Source organism: Papaver somniferum, chromosome 6 (genome assembly GCF_003573695.1).
Source record: "Papaver somniferum cultivar HN1 chromosome 6, ASM357369v1, whole genome shotgun sequence".
Classification (NCBI taxonomy): domain Eukaryota; kingdom Viridiplantae; phylum Streptophyta; class Magnoliopsida; order Ranunculales; family Papaveraceae; genus Papaver; species Papaver somniferum.
Window position 1 is genome coordinate 178,119,589 of NC_039363.1, and position 25,566 is coordinate 178,145,154.

General features: G+C 35.7%; 2 protein-coding genes and 2 long non-coding RNA genes across 8 annotated transcripts; all 4 read left to right on the top strand.

The window, feature by feature from the left end:
* The first annotated feature begins 181 nt into the window (after nt 1-181).
* On the top strand, nt 182-6,010 carry LOC113290249 (ADP-ribosylation factor GTPase-activating protein AGD12-like). 3 transcript variants are annotated; one of them, XM_026539847.1, is made up of 4 exons: nt 1,933-2,480; nt 2,709-2,872; nt 3,304-3,374; nt 5,433-6,010. In XM_026539847.1, exons 2-4 carry the CDS (start codon nt 2,751-2,753, stop codon nt 5,477-5,479), a joined length of 240 nt encoding a protein of 79 aa, XP_026395632.1. In that variant the 5' UTR covers nt 1,933-2,480; nt 2,709-2,750; the 3' UTR covers nt 5,480-6,010. The 3 variants fall into 3 exon arrangements, 1 of the variants encoding a protein (XP_026395632.1); XR_003331525.1 differs by lacking the exons at nt 1,933-2,480; nt 3,304-3,374 and adding an exon at nt 182-1,726; XR_003331526.1 differs by lacking the exons at nt 1,933-2,480; nt 3,304-3,374 and adding an exon at nt 182-1,726 and having other exon boundaries at nt 2,716-2,872.
* A 280-nt stretch (nt 6,011-6,290) lies between these two features.
* LOC113290250 lies at nt 6,291-10,079 on the top strand. Of its 3 annotated transcripts, XR_003331529.1 has the most exons (7): nt 6,296-6,722; nt 7,148-7,337; nt 7,515-7,660; nt 7,746-7,846; nt 8,885-9,129; nt 9,274-9,640; nt 9,740-10,079. It is a non-coding gene; the product is annotated as an uncharacterized LOC113290250 (long non-coding RNA). The 3 variants fall into 3 exon arrangements; XR_003331530.1 differs by having other exon boundaries at nt 6,291-6,722; nt 7,756-7,846; nt 9,274-9,773; XR_003331528.1 differs by having other exon boundaries at nt 6,294-6,722; nt 9,274-9,773.
* Nucleotides 10,080-12,682: 2,603 nt separating this feature from the next.
* Nucleotides 12,683-13,815, top strand: LOC113286482. Its single transcript, XR_003329320.1, has 3 exons — nt 12,683-12,791; nt 13,140-13,208; nt 13,321-13,815. It is a non-coding gene; the product is annotated as an uncharacterized LOC113286482 (long non-coding RNA).
* Nucleotides 13,816-24,298: 10,483 nt separating this feature from the next.
* LOC113291911 (putative F-box protein At1g30920) lies at nt 24,299-25,072 on the top strand. The gene has a single exon (XM_026541392.1). It carries the CDS (start codon nt 24,299-24,301, stop codon nt 25,070-25,072), a length of 774 nt encoding a protein of 257 aa, XP_026397177.1.
* Nucleotides 25,073-25,566: the final 494 nt, after the last annotated feature.

The window sequence follows — 25,566 nt, forward strand, 5'->3', positions numbered from 1 at the left end:
TGACATTTTAGGACTGACCTGCTAAACAAACCAGCTTAATCAGCCCGTAAGGCCGTAATGAAATGCAGGCGGGCTTCTTTTAGTCCATCTAAACAGTAAACCCTGTCACTTTCTTATCCCAGCCGCTGCAATAAAAGGCAAAAAGAGTGCAGATTTGAAGTTCTCTAAACCCTAAGCCCTTCAGACGCCTCACTTACCAAATCAAATCTAAAACCTAAGCTTTCAGACACCTCGCTTATCAGGCATTCAACAAGAGTGGATCTTTGAACTCCGTCATCCAATTTTCTAAGTGTTTCTGAAATGTAAGTGCTTCTAATTCCAATCCAAGCCTAGATTCATGATTCATTATAATCTTCTTTGGTATTAGAAATGATTGAATTAGAAAATGATGCTGTTGAAATGGATTCAACACCAAAAAATCTAGATTGTTCTTAGGGTTGAGATGTTTTATAAGTTTGGTTCTTCTGGTAATGGTTGCTTAGGGTTTTGTTATGATAGTCGTGAAATTAGGTTAATTTGGTGTTGGAACCCTTCCACTAAAGAATACACAAAACATACAAAACATCTCAATAGGCTCTTGGGTATTTGGATATCGGCTATACATGGAGACCATAATACACGGAGAAGTCTTGATGATGTCCCTCAGTATCATTTTGGGGCAATCTTTGTGATTGGATAGAAGTTAAGCTTAAAAGGTAATCATCTTAATGACTGCAGTGAGCATAGTAAAATCCTGTTGGCATCTGATGTTGCAGCGCGAAGCTCTGCTCAATCACGGTCCCTAAATCCATAGATGGTCAGCGGTGGGATATTTATTATTAAGCATGAAGAGGCTCGATGATTTGTGTAATGAAGACAGGGTGCAAGATTTTGTTTCACTTAAATTTGGTATCAGTGTTTAGAGTAACACAGAGATTAATCTCGAGAAGAAAGATAATTTGGGTTGCGGTATCTTAAGATATCCAAAACCTATGTTGTCAAAGGCGCAGGAATGTTAATGTGGCGGCCTCGCCATTAATGCGCCCAAGGCGCCTAATGCGTAGTAGATGAGTGTATTCAGTGCTGGTTTGCAGCATCAATCATGGCATTAATATCATCAGGGCATTCATACGACAAACTGTAGTCTTCACACTCTATATATACTTTTCCCTGGTCGCCTAGTGCGTGTATGTTTGCAGCATCGATCATGGCATTAATATCATCAGGGCATTCATTCGACAAACTGTAGTCTTCACACTCTATATATACTTTTCCCTGGTCGCCTGGTGCGTGTATGTTTGCAGCATCGATCATGGCATTGATACCATCAGGGCATTCATTCAACAAACTGTAGTCTTCACACCCTCTATATACTTTTCCCTGGTCGCCTAGTGCATGTAATGCTTGAGAATTAGAGTTCTATTCTTGCATTCTGATCTAGGTAGTGAAAACAACTTCTTTTCTTAAGGTAAAAGAAGAAGAAAGAAGTTGATTTCATTAATAGATGAGAATGCGTGTGTGGGATAATGGAAGCTGGTAAGAAAATTGAAGTTGACTGTTTTGATTTGGAAGAAGCTTGGATGCTGGTTCAGCAAAAGGTCCAGCAAAGAAGTTCTAAGTTGACATCCAGATGTACCTGAGGTTGCCTAAAAGTTATGAAAGAATGTCACATTGAGCTCCCATCGATATTGGTTGAACTGTTGGTACAACAAAGTCTCTGAAAGTTGCAACACGGAGTTGGTTTTAGGTATGCTGTTTTCTCCTTTTAGTTAAGTTCATTGTCATGATAGATAATAGTCTTGTTGTGTTATGTATATGTAGTATAAAATCTCATTGATCCAACCTGTCAATTTTTGATTGTCTAATTTTTTCATATTTCTCTAGTGCATTTTGGCATTTGTCATTTTAAAACTACTTTTAAGTTCATTTCATTGTTTTTAGCAAAAGTATCATTCAACAGGTTCTGTATCTCTTATCACATCGTTATCCCCTTATTTTATTTCATTTCATTTTAAAGCATGATTATCTTCTCCGCGACCACCGTATCTCCTCGTTAAGAAAAACTCAAATGCAAGAGATATTTTTGTTCATCCCCCTTCCTAGTTCTTATGATTGATGATATGATGGGCCATTGTGCATGACAGCATTTCAACTGTTTTTTTTTCATTCTTTTTTATTCGTGGCATTTATATTTCTCTTTCTTCAAGTCGGCAAATATTGGAGTATTTCTATGCTTGAAATGCTGTGGTCTGCACCGAAGTATTGGTACTTACATTCCAAAGGTAGCTCTGATGGATCTGTTATTTTGTACTTCAGATATGCTAGGTTTAGCTGTACTTTATCTTGTCATTCTGTTTTCTCAAAACGAAACACTTGGAGGTCTGGGATCTAAAGACTGTAGGTAGCAGCACGATTAACACATGCATATCACCCACACATTTGCAACAGAAGTATGGTTCACTGGTTCACTAGTTCACTTCCATTTGGATCATAGAAACTTAGTAAGTAGAACTGTCTATATGAGAGACTAGATTTACCGTCCATTCTATGTTTTAAAGACATAGATCTGACTGCTTAAAATCTTGCTTCATGAACTTCTTTAACAAGACTCAATCCTTAAGCAAAAATGTGAGGCATGAGCAAAGCTATTCTTTTTCATTGTACCCCTATGAGTTTAGGGCCTGTTTTAAGTTTTTCTTTTTCTAAAGATGCTTTTGCTCTACTTGTAGAATTCAGGTTTTATCACCTTAGATGGTTGGTCTGATTAAGAAATGGACTCCATGATTGAGATTGGTGGAAATTCTTCTGCTAGTTCAACCTACGCTTTTATACCTGTTGGAATCACAAAGCCTGGAGCAGATTCAAGTCATGAACGGAGTTCCAAGTCCATCAGGTGCGTAAAATTTCCTGGTGAAATAGCATGTTGATACTTGCATAAAGGAGTGTGGTTGTGCATGTATTTTCTTTAAGGAAGCATGGATACATCCAAATAGGTACACATGTCGCGACGTGTGACATATATTGTATGTACTGTAGACACTACGCGTATCCCACTTTTGTTCTTGGATAATGATTGGACACGGTTTCTTATAAATAACATAAATGCTTGACATATCTTCGAACAACTTCACTCGTCTCAGTATGGATCGTGAAAGTCTAAATCAGTAAAAACCAGTCCCTAAATTAACATGTCTAAGAATCTTCGAACGAAGACTAACTATATTTATTGATGACATGATGGGCCATTGTGCATTACAGCATTTCAACTGTTTTTTTTATTTCTTTTTTATTCGTGACATTTGTATTTTTCTTTCTTCGGATCAGCAAATATTGGAGTATCTCAATGCTTGAGATGCTGTGGTGTGCACCAAAGTCTTGGTACTTATATTTCAAAGGTAGCTTTTATGGATCTGTTATTTTGTAGTTCACACATATACTAGGATTAGCTTTACTTTATCTTGTCATTCTGTTTTCACACAACGAAACACTTGGACGTCTGGGATCTAAAGACCCTAAGTAGCAGCTCGATTAACACATGCATATCACCCACACATTTTCCCTGGTTGCACAAGATAATTCAGCAACAGAATTATGCTTCACTAGTTACCTTGCATTTGCATCACAGAAACTTAGTGAGCAGAACTGTCTAAATAAGAGATTAGATTTACTGTCCATTCTATGTTTTAAATACTTAGATCTGACTGCTTAAAATTTACTGTCCAGATTTGCCCATCCACATGTCTACAATAAATTTACCTGATTAGGTGAGATATGGCAATGTAAATGATCGAACTAGAATTTCACTTGTTATAACAGATAAGCAGAAAGTTAGAAGTGTGAGATTAGATATCTTAACAGTATCTTTATTGTGTAATTGAGTTCTATATATATAATTATTTTTACTTTTATACTCTATGTCCCTCTTTCTCGAGATCTAGTATGTCACCATGTGTCCTGTCTCATTGGGATCCTGTTCCGCATTAGGCTGTTGTTCACGGATGCCAGCTCATGCAAAGTGCATGCATCTTGTGTCTGATGCTCCTCTTGCTATTATACTCACCTTCTTTATCAGTTGAAGTTATTTTGTAAACTAGTGAAGCCTTTTAAACTTTATATCCTTCAACACTGTTCAACAGAAGTATAGGTGAAGTTATAAGTACAGCGTTCCGATTGTTAACTAAGAGGTTTACAGCCTCGCCTAAACAATTAGCTTGTAAGCATGTTGGCCATATATGTCCTTGTGTCAGCATGATCTTGGGGTTGTCACCTGATGCATACAAGAGATAGGAAATCAAACAAGTTAGTTTTATACCCCGTCGACTTGTGAGAAATCAAACAAGCTATCATCTTGCGTGTTTTCAGTAAACTCCAGATATGCAAACAAGAGCTTTTTTTTTTAAGCTTGTGTCAGCATTGGGGCGCTGAATAACTATACTTACGCAGAGGCAAATGCTCTCCCTTGAGTACTTGAATACCCTATGAATCGTGAGCCAATGTTTGTCTCCTAGGTGAAAATCCCAATAGATTATAAAAAACTTCCGTTCCTTTCGTTCTCATGGTGTTTGTGTTGATACTGGTGTATTTCTGATGTGACTTATTGGTGAGGTAGTGACTTAGAGCAGTTCCAGTGGGAGCTGTTAACTTTACCCATTTGCCCTGTCATGTGGATGGGCAAATCTGATTTCCCACAATGGTAAATGGGCAAAATTCACTAGTGGTCCCAAGCTTATACATAACTATTTTGTATTCGGCGATGAAACCCACTAGTTAAATTTGTTACCGTAGTGGGAAGTCGGATTTGTCCATCCACCTGGCTGGGCAAATGTGCAAATTTACTAGTTCCCATTGGAACTGCTCTTACGTGATCAACAATTTATGCTTTTTGCTGGTATTCGGATATGGACTGATAAAAAATTGAAGTAGAGGTTTACTGAATTACGCTGGTACTGCAGATTTTGTTCTTTTCTTGGAGTTTTTGGGGGGAAATAGCATGATAGTTGTCTATGTTGATGAATTAAGATCATGGAGTCGCATGGTATAACACCAGAGATATATTTCAGTATGCTATATAAATGTGTTGACTATCGCTTTGGTGTTCACAAAGTGCTAAAGTTGTTTCCTTCTTTTGTCCTCTTAATAACACTGGCCATCAACATCTTTTTCATTTTAAGTGATTGAAAAGATAACACTAGTGCATTTTGACCTACATGTCACACTAGTGCTTTTGAGAAATTCCTGATCAGTTTCGTTACACTGTTTCAATTCCATTCAGTTTTAGTTGTCGCTCAATTTCCAATTTAGTGATTTTTTCGATTTTAATGTTTGGGTGTTAGTGTTTTTTCGATTTATCTGTTTTAATTGTCTATTTGAGTTAATTATGGGTAGTCGGTGTATTTTGTGCTGATTGATGCTCACTTGCCTGCTAACTCACTCCAGTTGTGTATAATGTTCAGGGCCTGAAGAAAGCAGACCAACAAAGGATACTGGACGATTTCAATAAACAAAGATTTGAGGTTACCCAACCATTGGTAGTTCAGTCGGTTGTGCTGGCAGCACCGACACCCCTGCTGATTTTACTGCTGCTGCAGCTGGTAACTCAACATCAACCATGGGTATTGTTTCTCGTGACGATGTGTTAACTCGAATAGCGGCACTTGGAAGAGGTGCTGCATGCAAGCATTCCAAAGGTTCCTTGGCCTAGAGGCAAGGATAAAAAAGATGGGCCTTTCCGGAAGTGTTTTTGAATTCTGGTGATATGTTCATGTGATTGACTTTGAAAACAGGGTTTCCCAAACCTTATGTGATATGCAGCATATGCTTATTCGAAGTCTTGTTTTTTGGTATATTGATTAATCGAGCATCTTCCTGATGATGTAAAACTTGTGGTCTTTGTGCAAACTTGTTTGTAAAACCTTCTCTCACCTAAAGCACAACTCTCCATAAGCATCAGTGGAGGTGTTCGCTTCTGCATTTCCATAATGTGCTGGTAGCAATCCGATTCCAGGGTGTCAACTGTCAAGTTCATAGACAATACGAGTTGGAGAAAATGGTTAGAACTTTTGTTTAATTACCCGGTTATTGTCACTTTGAACCAAAACACGCAGGTTTTTGATTCCTCAAAATTGCTCATTTCTTAGATTCAATTTTGCCGCAAAAGTTCCACTTTTCAAGACTGATTTCAGTATCACACTTCTTCATTATCCCCAGCACTTAACAAACAAATACCTATCCTGCCCTTATCCAAAGGGTACACGTTAAATATTAAAACGCACAGGTGGGGGATGCCCTAACCCTAACCCTATGTATAAAATGGAAGAGCAGCTTGGTAGAGAGAGAGTTGGACGATTCAATCTGTAGTTTGTCTTCCTTTCTGAAATCAAACATGAAATGAGTAGATCGAAGTAAGTTACTTTAAAACAAGGTCATCAAACACGTATTCTCTCTATTATTTCTGTTAAAGATTTGGAGGTGTTAGGAAAAATTACTAATGAATCTAAGTTGTTTCTGAGGAAGAAGAAGAAATGGTTTATGTATTGGTCTTGATTATCATCGGTGTGTACGGGCTCGGAAAAATTAACGGCGACGGCAAATCTAACGAGGGCAATACGTATCAACTTAACCTCATCATGATGTTTCTTCTGGAGTAGTGACTGCGCCTCATTCTGTTCCTCAAATTCTATCAAATTCCTTCTGTGACCCCTCAGCTTCTTACCGGAAAGCACTGTAGATGGGGCTTTTATAAGGTAGGGACTACTTAATTCATAATTTTGCTACTGTCCTGGTCACAAGTGTACTACTTAATTCATAATTTTGCTACTGTCCTGGTCACAAGTGTACTGGACATGACTATTTGAATTACTGTATGTATATATTTGCCTAATTTTAGATTAGATTTAATGAAAGGTATGGGTATCTAATTCTTAGGTGCTATTGGACTTTGTTTAGATCCCTTGAGACTCGATCATAAGATTAGATTTCGTTGTATTGATCTTGTTGCCAGTAACCTGTCCTATACTAACAATGTTGTTATGTAATAGAGGAGACCTTGTTGTTTTATACTTTAAATCATATTAGTATTTATATCTGAAAACATCAACATGTTGTATTTCAATCTATTTTTTTTCTTAACACTATACAGATAACTAACATGTTTTTCTAATTCCTACAGCAAAAACTCTTGTATCTTTCATGCGAAAGCCGAAACCTAAGTAATAACTCGGTTGGGATGACGATGGACCTAGTGGAGACAATCAAAGACGATAATCTGATGCTGAAACAATCTCGGTGGTTCAGCTGGACAGACCATTAGGATAAACAAGCTCGAAAAGATAAGCAACTGGCTGTGGACCAAACTTCAGGTGAACATAGTCAACAGAACTTGCAATTTTATCTCTTTTCATTCGTTGGTATGTGATGTGGTTAACCATAGAATTATTGGATGGAATAACCATTTCTTCAAAATCTGTTTGCTCTTTTAGTGTGCCATGTGTGGCTTGTGCACTGAATGACAAGTTCATTGTTTTTATCTATTTCAGGATTTGTTCGTATTAGATGAACACTATAGAAAAGCTACCTTGTCGGACAAGAAAGCTAAATGGAAAAGACATCACTATACACCCTACAATACAAATGAAAATTGAATTGCAGATAAACGTGATTTTGGACTATGGAAGAGCATCAGGTATATTCATAACTCTGTTAAGTTCTCCTTATAATTTTCTTCTTTATATTCATTTCTAAGTAATTCTGATTTGTGTCTTCATAAGGTACTTTTAGTTCAAGAATAGGAGTCACTAGAGAGCCAAGAACACGGTGGGTAGGAAAAGCTTCTCTTGATGCAAAGCTGAGATCGTGCGTTCTAACATATGTATGTTTTTACAGTCACTTTCATTTCTTGCAACTTGAAAGCTATTCGAGGCTTATTGTTTGATCTTGGATTTGACTATTCATGGTTGAAATATTATTATATTTGTTTGCTAAAACATTACAAAACCTTGTTAAGAATGTCCATATGCTATTAGATATTGATAGGGCTACACCATGTTTTACGTCTGCAAAAATTTACACAACTTTCATACATAATAATACTGCTTACTGAATCTAACTGCTAGGAGCTAACCATTCAAACTAACAGAATCCAAATACTACCAGTAGAGTGCAATTTGATTTATCTGCTTCTCTTCCATATGCAGATTTATGTCACAAATTTGAGCTGCTCAAAAGCGGAACAAGTGTATGATTATAATTTGAGAAATTTATACACTTAGTTGGCAAGTGACAAGAATTTGTTGTAACACTACTTGCAAATATTCATATTGGATTGTTAGGAACATTATCTATTCATGTTTCGTCCATTAATATTAACAAATTACTTGAAGCTCTAAATCGGAAAGCTTTGAACTTTCCAAAGAGCAAGACAGTATTATTAATATGAGACATTGTACCCACATTCAGCTTTAGTTTTGATTCCAGCATTTCTATAAGAACATGATCTTAGGATAGCTGAGCTTTAAGATTTACAAGTATATCAGCAAAAAAGGTTGCTAATGTTCTTGCATGTCAAGGATAGAACACCACATCGAATCTTTTCGTTGTACGTTAATGAACTAACTTGTTACTTAGAGACAATTCAGTTACCATGGGTAAAACTAAGGTCAGTATTTGGAATTTAAATTGGATCTTTCCGTCTACCTTCTGTATGTAACAAATCAAGTATAAAATTAGAACATCTTATGAACTTTATGGAGCTTATTATCTGTTACTGTAGTGTGTCTTAGTTACTTCTCTTCATGTAGCTTCTGTTAAGTCTTTTGTTTTTTCTTTAGCATCTCGTATCTTGTTAATGAAACTCATTGCTTTACTTCCAGTCTCTGTGTACATTGATTCTCTGCTGATTTCATTGTAGGTCAATGTCAAACGGTTATCGGAAGTGGGAACAAAAGTATTGCAATGCTGTTATATCCTTCTCATCACATTGTGGGAAGAAACCTTTTATAAGATTCATGCCTCGAATGAGAAAAGTCAGGGGGGGTAAAGAAATGAAAAAGGAGACAGCTCGGAGTTTGTCATATTTCCTGACCTGTAAGTCTGATACTGCGTAACTTCTTGGAAGTCTGGAAGTGACGCGTGAGAAAAATGGTGAAGCACAGGGTAAGAATAGAAACTTAATTATATGTAGTTTCTAGAGACAATTAGAAACTTGCGGCTAGAACAATTCGAATATGCTTGTGTTCTTTTGTCCGAAATTTCATTTTGTCCCTCTCAAATCTTATTAAGTCTTTGTTTTATTGACAGTGGGGATACACAAAGTTAGTTGAGCAGGAAATTCATTGAACATATCCTCATCATATCTCAAATTTTGCAAGGATGTGTTATCTTCTGAGCACCATTAGACATTAAAAGGAATTTGGTGGGTGCTGATTTAGCAAACAATTTTTGCAGGCTCGGAATTGTGTTGTAGTTGGATTGTAGTTCGATTCCTCAGAATCCTGCCCGTCCCGAAAGTACTTGCCATTGGCTCGGGTCTGATTGATACTCTTTGGCTCGCCCTTCCCTACCTACGTCAGAAAAATAGACAGCGCCTCATTTTGGACTGTTTTTGAAAAAGTTAAGGATGAAGTACAGCAACTCTTAATTTCAGAAAAAGAAAAAGTTCAACCAAGTACGATTCCTTTTTGCTTCATCTTGCTGAACTCATCAAAAAATGTCTCTTTGGGTCCTTTTATTATGCATTAATCATCGTTTGTATTATTTATGCCAGAAATCATTAATTATCCGTACGTTCGGTCGGAAAATTTCTTTCTTGACTAAGATTTGTGGTGATGACCTCCGTCAATCAATCTGCCGGTGTCTCAACAGCACAAGTTGTCCAAATGAGTTTTCTATTCCTTTTGGCTTTGTGATGATGTTGTAGGGCTCTTGTGACAGGGTTAAGATGTGACTATTGTCAAAGTACTCTTCGCACCCTTTCTAGCCATAGCTTTTGGAAAACCCCAACTCAACGATTTCGAGCTGCTTTTACCGCTGTTAGTGTTGTGACCCACGACCAGCGAGGTGGTGTTTTTTCTAGCTTCTACCAAACATAAAAGACAATTCTTTTGGGATTTTCAAATCCTTCTGATCACTCGTTTCAGTCACAAAAGAAAACACAACCGATCAAAACTTAAACCTGACTTCTTAGAACTATTTCAAGGGTTTTGACGTAAAGAGAAAGTTTTCAAAAGCATACATCACAAGCTTGTTTTATAAGAGAATCTTATAAGATAAAGAAAATTTTGATTAATATGCAACGAGAGTCTTGTTTTACAAGAGCATAACAGCTCTGACTGTTGTCACGAGTCTAAATCAGAACTTTGCAAACTAGACGAAAGTTAAATGAAAACGAAACTAACACAACGAGTTTTGAAAAGGAAAGAAAGACAAGAAAAAAACTTTTAAAGACTCATCCATCAACTCATATTTCTCAACCATAAGAGTCTTTCACTTAGCGTCAACTAACATCAAAAGATGTATTTATGAGCTTGTGAATCTCTTTTTAATGGCTTTGATGCAAGGTATCAAAAGATGTTACACGTTCTCCTTAGTCGGCGCCAGATGTAGATGTGGAAAATCCTAGAACTACATCCAAAGAAACACATACGCACACCTAATGAAGTAAACAAGCAAGAGATGCACAAGAACACAAGATATACGTGGTTCGGTATGATTACCTACATCCACGGGGATAAGGGATGATCTTTATTACTTGATTCAAGGTTACAAAGGATGTCTCTTCTTACAATCTCACAAGTCTCACTCTCAAGCTCTTAGTATTCTCTCTTCCCTCACTGATTACCTGCCCCGCAACTCTCTACATAGCCCTCTCTTTATAGCCGTAAGTGATGATACACTCAAGTTACAGTGTAAGTTGTGGTGCATCTTTCTTGATGTCCTTCTCGAGTTTGGAATAGAGTTTGGCCCGAAATTCTGGGCCGAGCCTAGAATACCTTCTCCTGATGTTCCTTTGCCCGATGTCGTCTACTTAATGAATGCTGCCGGTGTCGTCCTTGATATATTTAGCCGAGTCTCACTTTGACCAGATTCTTCTTATCTCTTCAACTACTTCGTCAGTGCATTTATTGCTCTTGTACTCGATGGCCGTCTCTTCAGTCACCTCCGACCTTTACACATATTGTCTTCACGGGTTCCTTTGGTATTTCTTTTCTCACGCCAAGGCCAAGTAAAGTGATTTGGTGCTCCGCCGTTCATCGGTTATCGATGCTTCACTACCTAAGATTGTCCCACCTGGAGTCGTGGATTATTTACACCTAGGGTGACAAATCAATTTTTAAAAAGAGGAGGACCTGGTACCAAATGAGGGTGTTGGGAGGGTATCTTTGCTTTGTTTATTATGAATTTTATAAGGATATGTATATATGGGCATACAAAAACCAGCAAGAGAACAATAAAGATGTTAAAGAAGAGGGGGGATACCAATCTTGGAGTTGGAGTTTGGAATTTCGCATACCGGCTTCAATTGTTGACGTGGATGATTTTTATGACCCATTTGCCCTCACAAAGAATAATGAGGTTTTGATGTGGGTAAACAAAAGGGGTATTCGTTGTTATGACAAAGAAACTGAAACTTTAAAGCAACTTGTAGAGGATGATTTTAGATTAGGTTATTGTCAAGGAATCCCACATATGAACTGTTTTCTTTCAATGAAATCTCATGGCGAGAAGGTAAAGAATAGAAAAAATCAACACAAGAAAGAAAATGCCCATAAATTCATAGAGTTATCAGCTTGAGCCAGGTTTATCTTTTTTTGTACAAGCATTTTCGTATAGTTCATTGCTTCTTCTGTGCAACTCTACGACTACGAGGACATCATAAAGTTGGTAGGTTCACGTTTAATTAAGGAAATGTATTTTACTATCTGGTAATCCATTTTGTTCCCAGGATAGATCTTTAAACTTTAGAATGCACCTGACTAATTTGCTTGCTTGCTTACTAGACTGCATTTAAAGTATACGAGTAATGAATTTTCTGTCAAATTATCTGTATAATCAAAGCTGTTGATGCAGTTATATTACTCAGTTTTCTGTAACGAATTATATGCATTCATTCTCACACTCATAATTGACAAGGTAAACTTTGTGTCGACAAGCTTGATATGGCCCCAACTGCCTTCTGTGTCTGCATTTATTAACGGCTCACCTCAACTATTGGCTTAAGAATGTACGACAGCTTATCGGGGTTTTGCTATTTGAGATGGTTTTCTAAAGCTAAATTTTTCAAACTTATGCTGCTGCTATCTGAGTTTCCAGTACAGCAGGAAGAGAGGAACACAGACATTTCTGAACATTGAGGACTGTGTACGGCTTTAATAGGATAGGAACAGCTCCAATTGAAATAGGTCGCACCGATGCCAGATGCACAGTTGCGGCTATCTGCTGATAATTAGTGCAATAATTCTATGACTTTGTAACTTGCAGCAGGAAGGCATGGCTGAATTTATTGGATTACTAAAGTGCTAAGAGGCACAACTTAGAGACTAGAGATATGTTATCAAGTGATCTGCATGCAGACTGTAGTTCTGCAGCCTGGACAGCAGGTTAATCACTGTCGCTGATAGTTTTTTTTTCTTCTTCAATTATTATCTATTCTTGTTAAAATCATTGGATGTTTCTGCATCGACGAACCTAGGAGGATCAGTTACATCCTTAAATAATCCCAAGAAAAACTGTAAGAGATGAAGGATGATCTATGAGCTGGTTTTTTGTTTGGATGTCCTCCAGTCTCCCATCAATTATGTCATTCTTGCCGAAACCAGGTAATGCCTTTTCTAATCTCGGTTTTTCCTTTGCCTACTTAGTATGGCAAAATCTTGATGCTATCTGTGCAACTTGCAAACTTTGTGGTTTTTCATTGTTGGTCCATGTTAACAGTAGCTGGCTAGCTCAATTGGCTAATATGTTTTAACCACAGGGCATGTAACACGTTCATCCATAAAATAATCAAAAATAAATTATTTTTCTCAAAAAATAAATGAGAAAAATTCTTTTGTTACTCTATAAATCTGCGCACAAATCCAACCATTTTGTGCCATAAAAAAAAAATTTGAATCCAAGCAACCTAAATATAATTATTTCCATCTTATGAATTGTGAAATTTTTATTAGGTCGAAAATTCAACATTGGGAGCATTTAAGGGGACAAAGGTCATTTACGTCATGTCAGGCCAACGCAGAGTAAAATATATTTCCTTTCCCCAATGGTTTACGCATAATCTTTTAATTATTATTGACTGCACATTAAAATCAATTTCCGATTGACTTGTTAAATGCGGTACATGTTTTTCAGCTAAATGCAGGAATCACAGTACAAATTCTTCTCGATGTATTCGATATACGAGGAATTGTTCATTACGGGATAGCAGGGAGCGCCGACAACTCTCTATCTTATGGGGATGTTAGCATCCCAAAGTATGTTGCTTTTACAGGTTCTTGGAATTGGAAGGTAAATTTGGAATCAACCTGTTTATAATCCCGTTTGGTAAACTGCTATCCAAACCTTCAAAAATATTTTCTTGGCTATAAAGTGGAATCTCTTACAAACATTGTAAATTGATTTGGGATTTGTTTCTAAACGACATATCTGGATAAAAGTCTGAAGAGCCAACTGATAGGCAAAGTCTTTGTCTGTAGAGAATAAATTACCAAGGATCACCTTTTACACGGAAGCAGTCTGGCTCTGAGAAGCGAGATAACAATAGGCACGGGTGTCAGCCATGGTACTTTTTAATTGTAATGCTATATAAAATATAATTTGAAAGTGAAAATAATATTCTTTGAAGAATGTGACATAGATTTAAAATAAAAATAACAACCTTTAAAGAATATTATGGAGAATAAGAAATTTATTATCGAAGATTTAAGGGAAATTCTGGTCATTTATATAATATAATAGGGATATAAAAGAAAAATCATGCAATAAAATAAGGTGGGACCAAAGCTTATGCTTTTAGAGCTTTTAAAAGCTCCCCTCGCTTAGCTTTTAAAAGTTCAGGAATTTTGGAAGTGGTTTTGGTTAAAAGCACTTTAAAAATATTTTACCGAACACTAATATGAAAAATAGTGCTTCAAAAAAATAAAAATAAATAAATAATTACTATATATATATATTTGAAAGTGCTTTTTGAATAATAAAAACATTACCAAACCTAGCCATAATTTTACTTACAATTGGTTTTACGGTTTGTCTCATAAGAAAAATATTCCAGCCGTAACTCTTCATATTGATCTGTCATCGTTGGAAGTTCATCAACCACTAACCGTAAATGCGCCTTACGATTGGTTTATATGAAAAACCCAACCGTAAGTTGCTCTGAAAAAAATATTTTTTTTCTTTATGTTCTTTCACCAATTTTGATTAATAAAAAGGATATTTGAGCTAAGTTAGAGGTGTTTCTGATTATTTTCAGCCATTGATTCCTTATTTTGGTTGAGTGAACCAAAACTAGGATTTTTCAAAAAAATCTCAAAAAAAAAAAAATCTCTCCACTTTTTCTTCTCACCAAAACAACTTTTAATATGATTTAATTTTTTGACTAAGTGTATAAGAAATCATTAATTTAATCATTAGTTTATTAAATGATTAACACTAACTAAATGAGAGTTGTTTAGTCATTATGAAAAGTATCTAGTAACGGGGTTTTGAAATTACTAACTAGTGATCTTCTTTTGTCTTATTATAGCACTCCCGCTAATGGATTCAACAACCCCAATAACAGATGCATAGAATCACACAGATAAATTTCAGACTCAAACCAATAGAAAATCATGTGAAATATAAATCACATATAAGAAAACACACAGAGAGAAATGGGATCTACCGTTCTACCATTTTAGCTATAATAAATCCTATTGATTCTGCAGAAACTTCTTCCATACACCTCCATTTTCAAACTCACTTGTAATTCTCCTTAGCTTTAGGTTTTCTCTTCTCTAAAATCCTTTCTTTCGATTTCGACACGACTTCGTACGTAACACTATTGCAGACATATGTTTTCGTGTCGGTATCCCAGCTAGAAAAGAAGTTCAGTTGGGTCTTATATCTACCAATGGTGGTGGCTTAAAGCCTGCATACATCTTAATCTACAATTGGGATGGTGGAAGGGACATATGTTTAGACGTAACAGTTGTTTCACCCTTCACCGGAGGTGGAGTTCGTTCTTTCCGTCCAGGTCTTGCTGTGGATAATGCTGTTGTTCGTAAACGCACCAGGTATTTTGACCAGCGTGTGAGTCATATGGTTTTGGTGTGCTTTCCTTCTCCAGTTTGGGGGAGCTCAGGGATGATGCAACTGATCTCTTGAAGCGTCTTCAAAACTATTCCACCAGGCATGAAGGTACACCTAAAGGTACTAATTTTTTGTTTCAGAGGGTAGGTATTGTCATTCCGAAGGGGATTGGAGCCCAACTTATTTCCAGGCTTCCAACTAACTTCTTGTAATTTCTTTTTGGTTTCCTTTAGTTTTTGTTTCTTATCCAAACAATATAAGGATGATTATGCCTGAAAATTCTTAGTTGCAAAGCAATGCCCTCACTATACGAAAATAAATAAATTCTATATACTAATATTTTATAATTATATTTATTGTGGGTATAACCTCCCATTAATACTAATATTAATACTTAATTATATTTATTATTCTTTTTTAATTTCCTTTTTATTTTTCTCTATCTTTATATATATATATTTATTTTACAATTCTTTTTATGTGACTATATGTCCACACCTTAACCTTTTACTAAGTTATATACGAGAATGATTTCTAAATACCCCAACTTAATTTAAGTGTCACAACCCATACACAAAGGAAATGACACAACAACAACCTAAATAAAACGGTAAGCTAAGTCGGGTGAAGTCCGATCCGAAATAGTAGATATGAAAATACATGGTATTATGGTAGCAAAATTTAATAGATTCTAATATTTAACTAAGTTACGGCTGATGGGAACTACAAATATGTTGTGCTAGCTGGTAAGCTATGGTTTAGCTCTCGCAACCGTGTTTCTGTTATGCGCAGAAACTTGGTTTAATTTGTTGTTAAATTTTTATTCAACTAATTAAGGATCGTCTTCTTCTTCATAACCCATCTCAATTTTATTGCATCAATTTCAGTCATAATTATTTTTTTGTTCTTCAATCGAAACCTATTATAACCCTTAAATCAATTTTAGGAATTCCTTCAAAACCCATCAAATTTCTTTTCTTTTACCGTCAATCAATTCAAAGCCACCAATATTAGTTTTTCTCTTCTTTTTTTTTTCCTCTTGACATATAAAAAATACACATAAATCCGTCTGAATATGGTTGTACAACTGAACATAAGCACTGAACATAAGCAGGCTTACTTGTCTATCATGCAAATAAAATAAGAAAAATCACACATAGGGTCTGTTGAAAGCATTAGTGGGACTTTCCATCAAAAAAAAATAATCTCCAGTTAGTAAAATCAAAACCCCATATTCAGTATATTTTCATAATGACTAGTTTTCCCTCATTTAGTAGTTGTAATTTTCTAATTAGTTTAGCTAATCTACTATATGTTGTGAGTTTAAATTTATTATTTATTTATAATTATTAAATAAAAAAATTGATTGAGATCTTTGGATTTTTGGAGTGAAGAGAAGTCGAGGGAAAAAAGAGAATAAGAGATTTTTTTTTGAAACTCTAGAATTTGATTCACCCACTTAAAATGAGTGATTCCGGCGATAACTTTGAGGTGAGTGAATCCTTAAAGAAACTAAATTTTACATACAATATCCCATGATGGATGTCCGAGGATGGATGAATTTTGAAGCTTTTCAGACGTGTTTGCGGTTGGATTTTCCTTTGTAACCAACCGTAAGACAATTTTATGGATAGGAAACAATGAACTCCTAAACGTTAATGGATAAGATTGAGGAAAACTCAATTATAACTCATTTACGTTAAGGTTTTTGAACCAAAACTCCAACTGTAAGAAAAATTACGGCTGATTTCATAAACTCGAACCTAATCGTAACAACTTAAGAATATAAGTATACAATTAAAAAATTAAGAATTTTTAACTATAAATCAATGTGCAACTTAGATGTGTCCCTGATTTCAACCAATCTAACCCATTTCAAACACCAAAAAAAAAAAAATTAAGAAAGAGAAAAGAGAAGAAAGAAGAGTTACAATTGAAGAATCAGAAAAGATAAGACAATTTAAATGAATTTGATTTAGGGTGAGGATTTAATAGATGGAATACTAATTTGGAAAGTTGATATACCTCAAGGTTACCCCTTAACCAAGTCCCTCGTCATAGAAAATCCTGGAAATGCCCCTTCACAATATCGATTTCAAAAGCCCCCATATAAGGAACGGTGGTGGGGACCATAATTTCATTTTTGGATAGATATTAGAAGTAATTCTAGGTCACCCCTTATCTAAGTATTTATGTTAATACCAAGATTACCCTTCTTAGTTAAATTTGTTAGTGTAATGATTAGTTAAATAATTAAGTTTAATTAATTTGTAATTAGTGAGGTTAGATTAATTAGTTGAGTGTTTTTAGAAGAATAATTTTTGAGAAGAAGATGTCTTTTTTTTTTTCTTTTAAAGATGGTTGATTGCGAAATGAGGGTTTTGGATACTCAGGTATACTTCAAATTTAGTTAAACTTGCTTGAATTGGCCAAAACTTTCGAAAAAATGAAAATTTTATAAACTAATTTCGAATATGACAATAGAGTTCGGCTACGAATTTTGAAGAACAGGTAGCCGAACTCTTCTGCTAGTGTAGTTCGGCTAATGGTTCTGAAGACACAAGTAGCCGAACTTAGCTTTAATGAAGTTTTTGCTTTCAGAGAAAAGTTCGGTTAGAAAAAAAATTGCGACGTGACTGAAGCAAAAGCTCGGCTAGGAAAAAAAATTCCGGCGTAACCGAACCAAAAGTTCGGCTAGGAATTTGTTTCTACGACGTAACCGAACTAAACTAAAAAAATTGGGGAATACGAAAAATTGAAAAAATAAAAAACATTATAAAGTAAATTAAGCACCCCTTATATATCCAATTAATTTTGGTAATGGCTAATTTGTGGGATACTCTGAAGAAATTCTGGGTTTACCATTTGGAGATCTGAAGCTTCTAAAACAGGGGGATTTAGTTCCTTCACTGCTACTAGGAAATGACGAACATACTCAAAGTACTGATACATTGATACACAAGCAATAACCGAACTCCACCATGTGATTACAACAACAAAAAAAAAACGACCGCTTTGACGTTCATAATCAGCTTACTGGTCCAGTAAAGATAGGTAACATACATTTGTCTTTCCCCTTATATTATACCTATGAGATATTTTTACAGTCGGTATTGTCTTCAAACTCATAACAATACCGACTGCTACCAGTGTGTTCACCCAAAAACAGAACTGTCATGAATCCATGCTGTAAATATGAACGATGATGTGGCCACATACTTTTTAATGATTACTCCTCATGTCATGCCCAAATTGTATCATAATTTTGATACGACAATACAGTACAGTGAGTCCGCACTTTCAAAATTCAAACTCTGCCACTCTCCATTTTGTTTACTGCTAATTTGTCTCCATTGCTTGGAAACTAGTTTGGGTATAATTGGGAGAACAAAGCACAAATCTCAAACTGATATCATATTGGTATCGATGATTTGGATTCTGACGGGATACCAATTCAAAAATACCCCTTAGCCAAAATCCAACTCCATATAACCGGAAGTATCCCCAATTTGTGAGAACATCCTCTAATTGTACCTTCTTCTAAACATCGACGTAACCGAACTTTTCTTTGAAAGCAAAAACTCTATTAAACTAAGTTCGGCAACCTGCACTTAAAATTTTTTATTTGCGAAATAGCCGAACTGTTTTTCATGTTCTTCGTTTCCATCATGTTACACTAGTTCAACAAAGTTTTTCCCATTCCTAACCAAACTTATAGAGGTGGTGGTGGTTGATTTAAATTAACCTATATATATTTATATAGAGATGGTGGTGGTTGGTTTAAATTAACCTATATATATTTATATAGAGGTGATGGTGATTGGTGACCGCAATCGACGATGGTGGTGGGAGGAGGTGGTTATATATAGGGTCTTCTTAACTTGTAGCCCTGTATATATATTAAGGAGACATTAATAACACACTTTTATCTTGGTTTTTTTAATTTTTTTTGCTCGGATTATGAGATAACAATTAAAAACTAACAACTTAAATACTTAAATTAATATATAGAGAGAAACTTACGTAACTACCCTTCAAGTTTATTAAACAACTTAAATATTTGAGTCCCACTAGTTATAACTATCAGACGGATTCAGTAACAAAGTTGAATATTCTGTTCAAAGTAGATTTTTCAGTTCCAACAATTAATAGATTTCCACGGTTTGTATTGATCGTGTATCTTGACTTTTCTTATATTTCTCTTCTTAGATATCCTGCCGTTTGAAATTCTCCATTCTCTTCACGGCTTTTCTTCTCATTAGTCTATTAACCCCAAAATCATTAGGAAGTGACATCTACCACTCCGACTGTTCATGATTCATGAAGCATTTTTTTCTTTGTTTTTTTCCCTAACCCTACAATATTTGTAATTAATAACGATGTGTTTTTTGATAAACATTTTTTTTTTCTGGTCAAATTTTTATAAAAACATAAAAATACTAATTTGGCTACTGGTAGAAAATATTTCATAGCGGCCTCATATCACTTGAGCACCGGTGAAATTATAAGCCATAGAAGTGAAACTATGGGTTAGTATTAAATTATCTAGTGACACGGGCATAATTGGAATTGATATTTTATGAGAAACATGTAAACCAAGTTTCAAGGTAACAACAACTCCAATGTAATTTATCAAACTCCAAGAGAGAAAGTGAGTTATTAATGACTCCTTAACATGTATATATAGCGCTACAAGTTAAGAAGACCCATATATATATATATATGATTATTAAATTGGTTTTAAATTAAATTAGGTTAAGAGTAGGCTAGTCATTTACACATTTTAGGGCGCTCCTTAAAATATAGGTAGATATTTTTATCACATAATGGTCCCCACCAAAAAGGGTGGTGCCCAAAACACGGTACTATATAAGGTTTCAAATAAGAAATTGAACGATTTTTTGGGGACCATGGTGTTTTTGTGGGGACCATGGTTTTATTTTGGGTAAAGGCATTAGAAGTAATTGTAGGTCACCCCATATCTAGTTATTTATTTAATACCTAATCTACCCTCTTAATTAATTTTAGGTTATGATTAGTGAATGATTTAGTTAAAAACAATTAGTGAGATTAAATTAAAAGATGGATTTATTATTAGTTGAGTAGAATTATTGAGAGAGTAGAGTTAGAGAAGATGAAGGAGAAGAACAAGTAACCGAACTCATCTGAAGTTGTAGTTCGGTTGCCCCGTGAGATGAACAAGTAACCGAACTCATCTGAAAGTGTAGTTCGGTTACTTGTTCCAAACACGCAGGTTACCGAACTCTCTAATAATTTCTAGGAGTTACAGCGTTATGTTCGGTTGGTTCTCAGCTAACCGAACTTTGGTGTACAAAGTTCGGTTGGTTCGCAAACTGCATGCACTTTTGATCTAACCGAACTTTACGTAATATAAGAGTATATAAGTTTACAAAGTTCGGTTCTTTCGCAAACTTGAACCTAACAACTAACCAACCGAACTCTGAGTTCGGTTTTTGCGATAAAATTGTGAAGTTACCGAACTTAACAAACAAACAAAAATGTGAAGTTCCAGCATCTATTGGCTAAGTTCGGTTACTTTGTAGTTTTAAATTTTTTTGCGAACAAACCGAACTCTATTAGCTAAGTTCGGTTATTTTGGAACTCAACATAGTGGCCACAACAACACAGTTCGGTTAGACTGGATTTGTTTTTTTTTTCGGTTCTAAGGGTGGAGTTCGGTTACTTTGTAATTTTAATTTTTTTTGCGAAACAACCGAACAGAGAGTTCGGTGACTTAGTTTTAAATCCAATAGGAACGAACTGTTCTTCGTGTTCTTCATTTTCAAGAAGTTCGGTTAGTAAACTAGGGTTTTTTGAAAAATCGACCTAACCGAACATGGCTCTGTAACTTCTATTAAAACCCTATTTTGATGATTTCTATTCGATTGAAGCAATGAAAATCAAATTAAAGCGAAGGGTTTGTTGGAAAATACCTCCAGAGTGGTCCCATGGCAGAATCAGGTTGCGGCTGGCGTCTTTTATACTCGATAAAATTATTATGTAACTGAACTTAATTGTGATTGCATTGATGTTCTTACATTTCTTAAATAGGCGGTGGTGGTGGTGGTGGTGGTGGTGGGAGGAGGAGGTGGTGGTAATCGGTGGTTGGTGGTGGTGATAATCGGAGGAGGTGGTGGTGGTAATCGGCGGTGGTGGGCGGCGGTGGTGGTGGTGGTAATCGGTGGTTGGTGGTGGTAATCGGCGTTGGTGGGTGGTGGTGGTGGGAGGAGGTGGTGGTTATATATATATAGGTGGTTATTAGGTTTGTTTTAAATTAAATTAGGTTAAGGGTAGGTTAGTCATTTCAACGTTTTAGGACACCCCTTATCACTATAAGGAAGGTGGCCTAATAAAACCATGGTCTCCTCAAAAAAACCATGGTCCCTAAAAAATCGTACTCAAATAAACGCTATCCGCCCACCTCAAATACAGGACAGGCAAGCCCATGACCGGAAATAGGCGCCTGTGGGCTCCCTCCCTGCCATGCCGTACAAATCAGGTGGTAGCCCATCGGTACTAATTGGGCTTTGCTCTACCTTCATTAGGTTTTAGGTTTGGGAAAAATAGGTGCAGGTCCAAAAAAAATAATATTCTCATTGTCAGGCCCACAATTAATTTTTAGTTCCGTGACACCCATAATTATATGAAATTATTAAAAATGTATGCATGACGGATTATGCATCCGCTTGACGGGTTATGCATCAGGGATATAATTGGCAACGCAACTTGGATATAACATATCTAAAAATCCGCGCCTTGGAATTTTACAAATTTTATATCATTAGAAATCTTTTTAAAAGAGCTATGCAACGAGTACAAACAAGAATATCAAATTTTTGTTTTTCACGAAAAAATCGGAGGTGATCATCATTTTAGGCAAAAATTTCGAAAACTTGATACATAACCATTATGCAGCCACCAAAAAAGATGCATAACACATTCTGCAGACGCATAACGAATTATGCAACCATTTTCTCCACGACATAACAAATTATGCATTTGGATAACAAAGTTATGCATCTATAACAAGTTATGTAACCATTGTTTTGGTTGATTTTAGTGCGTACATAAAACAATTGATGCATAATGCAGTATGCATCCATATTTATGGATGCATATCAGGTTATACATCTATTTTCTCGATGCATAAAAGATTGTGCAACAATTTTCTCGATGCATAACACATTATGCAAAAAAAGTTGACGCATAATGCGTTATGCAGCCATATTTTTGGACGCATATCAAGTTATGCATCAATTTTTTTATTTCAGTGCTTACAAAAAAGTGGTTGGATAATGCTTTATGCATCCATTTTCATGATTGCATAACATGTTATGCAGATATTATTTTAGGTGCATGACAAGTTATGAAATCTTTTTTTTTGTTGGTTACAATACTAACAAAAAAGGTGTTGCATAACATGTTATGCACCCATTTTCTGGTCTGCATAACAAGTTATGCAACAATTTTTGTAGATGCATAACAGGTTATGCAATCATTTTCATACCTGCATAACAGATTATTCAACCATTATTACCAACACCAACACCAATATGACCAAATACATTTGTAGCTTTCCGACCAACAGCACCAACACCTCTGAAAAACGACAACTAAAACTACAAAGTACTATAACAACTTCGAAAAACGCAACAAAAAAAAGCATTATAACTAGCATCATTTTCTTATGCATCATTTTATGGAAGCACTACTGTTTATAAACACTTCAAGCTTATGTATATCTAATGAACTTGAGATCCAAATATTACACTACGATACATGATGTTTATATTTTCACTCAGATTATTATGGATTATAATAACGAGAACTCATGGGAGAAGGTAAACGTAATCATGTGAGAACCAACAAGGGAGTGCACAAAGTTTGGAGGAAAAGGGCTCTTCTGCTTCTTGACATTGACCTGGAAAATTACTGTTGTATGATTATTTAATCACTAATGAGACAATCGTACCAAGACAAAAGTGCAAGTTGGATACAAAATATTACTCGTAGGATTTAAAGCTTATGGAGTTGCCTTCTCGCTGCAAAACTAAAACCTGAAGGAAAATTCTTATCTACAATACATATTTAACGAAAATCAGAAAGCAATTTACCCATCCTATTTCGTATTCAAACCACTTCTCGATTCATAACCATTTTCACCACCTCGATCAATACCATTAAGACCTTCATATGCAGCCATGAATCACAGAAGCAACTTCATGTTGTTTCCATTTCCGACCAGAAAACCCATCTAATTTTTCATTCAAACTAAAATCCGAGATCAACCCGTTATTCCTTTCTATTTTAAAGCATCACAATTCGAACGAAACCCCATCTAATTCATCCCCACAATCCACAAACTCTCAATTTCTTATCCAAATTTACCATCAACCATCTTCCCCTTGTTTAATTTCAATTCAAATCGATTACTGACCACAGATCTTGCAACCCATCTCTATTAACCAACCAGCAGAAAACCCTAGTTACTTCTCGATCTGTTTAAGCTAAAGAACGAACTCAGTTTCATTGTCAATCCCTTCCAATCTCGGTATTATCTCAGAATCACTTTCAATTTCTTTTTTATCGATCTGATCTCAATCAGCTGTCTCTCGGCTCATAACCATTCTCTTTCACTCTCTGTTCTGAAACAATCCGCTTCTCTTGATCTTCATCTCTTGTATTCAGTAGCAGCTGCGCTGCCATTATTTCTTCTTCTCTCAAATTAGTCGTATTCTGTCCCTCTAAAAGAAATCCAATAAACTTATTTTATGAAATTATGGGTGTGTGAGGAAATTTTTCCTTCAAAACTGGGTGCGGGCGTGAAGATTTCTGTTGGTGGGTTTGACAGTGTACAAAATAAGGAGAATAGGTTTCGCAGTAGTTTTCAATTTAGGTTTTCTTCGATCCACTTCGCGTAAGCATGCCGTCATTAAAAAGAATCTTTGTGAAAAGAAAAAAATAGCAGAAAAACTTTAGTATATAGATAGAATTAGGGTAGAACTTAGACAACAGCAAGATGGATGATCTCCCCAGGGATATCTTAGAAAATATACTTTCTGGATTACCTTTTAAGGAAGCATTACATGCCAAACGAGTTTGCACAACTTGGAGAGCGATCCTCCGCTATAAAACTGCAAAGCCGGGTATCTTTTTCGCTTTCTGTCATGTTGAACATCGCACAACTTGTAGAGAAGAGATTTTCTATGAAGATGAGCATAATCATTATGATAATGCAAAGATCAACCACTACTACTCTTACGACACACTTACGAAGATAGAACACGGTAAGTTTATTAAAGAATCCTCCCCGAGAAACACCATGGTTGGGTCTTGCAATGGTTTGATTTGTTTTGGCAAAAAAACTGAAGATGCTCTGGGGGCAGTTCCTTTTATAATCTGTAACCCGTTAACTGGAGAATCTGTCTTTCTTCCGGAGTATAATTACTATGAGATGCCTCTGGATATACCAAGACCAAGGCTTCCCTTTGGATGTTTAGCAGGTGGGCTTGGTTATTGTTCTTTGACTGATAAATACAAGGTCATTATGATATACTATCATGCAGAGGAACAAAAGGGACATGTTCTGGTATATACTATTGGTGGTGAGTGGAGATACATCGGATTTATGGAACGTTACAGAGGTTACGCATTTGGTTATTGTTCAGGCATTTATGCAAATGGCGCACTTTACTGGTTGCAAACAAGTGATAATATGTTAGAAGATAGTGAGATTGTAGCCTTTGATATGGAAAGTGAGAAGTTCCATCACATCTCCTTGCCACGTTCTTAATGGCAACTGCAAGATGAAATTTAGCTTATATAAAGACAACTCTCTTTATTGATGTTTAGAAAATCTCTCAAAACTAAACACAAGCTCTAATCTTGCTCATATGATCAACCACAACTTTGGTGATCATATATATATAGAACTATGAATTCCTTTTCCTAGTCCTATTACCTTATTACATGTCTTTCCTTTTCTTAGAACTAGATGACTTCTAATTCCCTTAGGATTACATCAATTTCCTAATCTTGTCCTAACCAGCTTGTTAGTGACTTCTATGTTGAAGTTAATCCAACATTCTCCCCCTTAAGCTTCAATTGTGCTTGTGAAAAATCTTGTACGTATGATGGTGCTCTCGTCTCCCATGGCTCGGTGTAGACAAGCTCTGATACCAATTAATGGCAACTGCAAGATGAAACTTAGCTTATATAAAGACAACTCTCTTTATTGATGTTTAGAAAATCTCTCAAAACTAAACACAAGCTCTAATCTTGCTCATA

Bases quoted from the DNA above. Each gene is read 5' to 3' on its own strand.
- LOC113291911 (XM_026541392.1), top strand. From the start codon at position 24,299: ATGGATGATCTCCCCAGGGATATCTTAGAAAATATACTTTCTGGATTA.
- LOC113290249 (XM_026539847.1), top strand. From the start codon at position 2,751: ATGGACTCCATGATTGAGATTGGTGGAAATTCTTCTGCTAGTTCAACC. The intron at 2,873-3,303 runs GTGCGTAAAATT...TCTTCGGATCAG, and splicing joins CGGAGTTCCAAGTCCATCAG to CAAATATTGGAGTATCTCAA. The intron at 3,375-5,432 runs GTAGCTTTTATG...TATAATGTTCAG, and splicing joins TTGGTACTTATATTTCAAAG to GGCCTGAAGAAAGCAGACCA.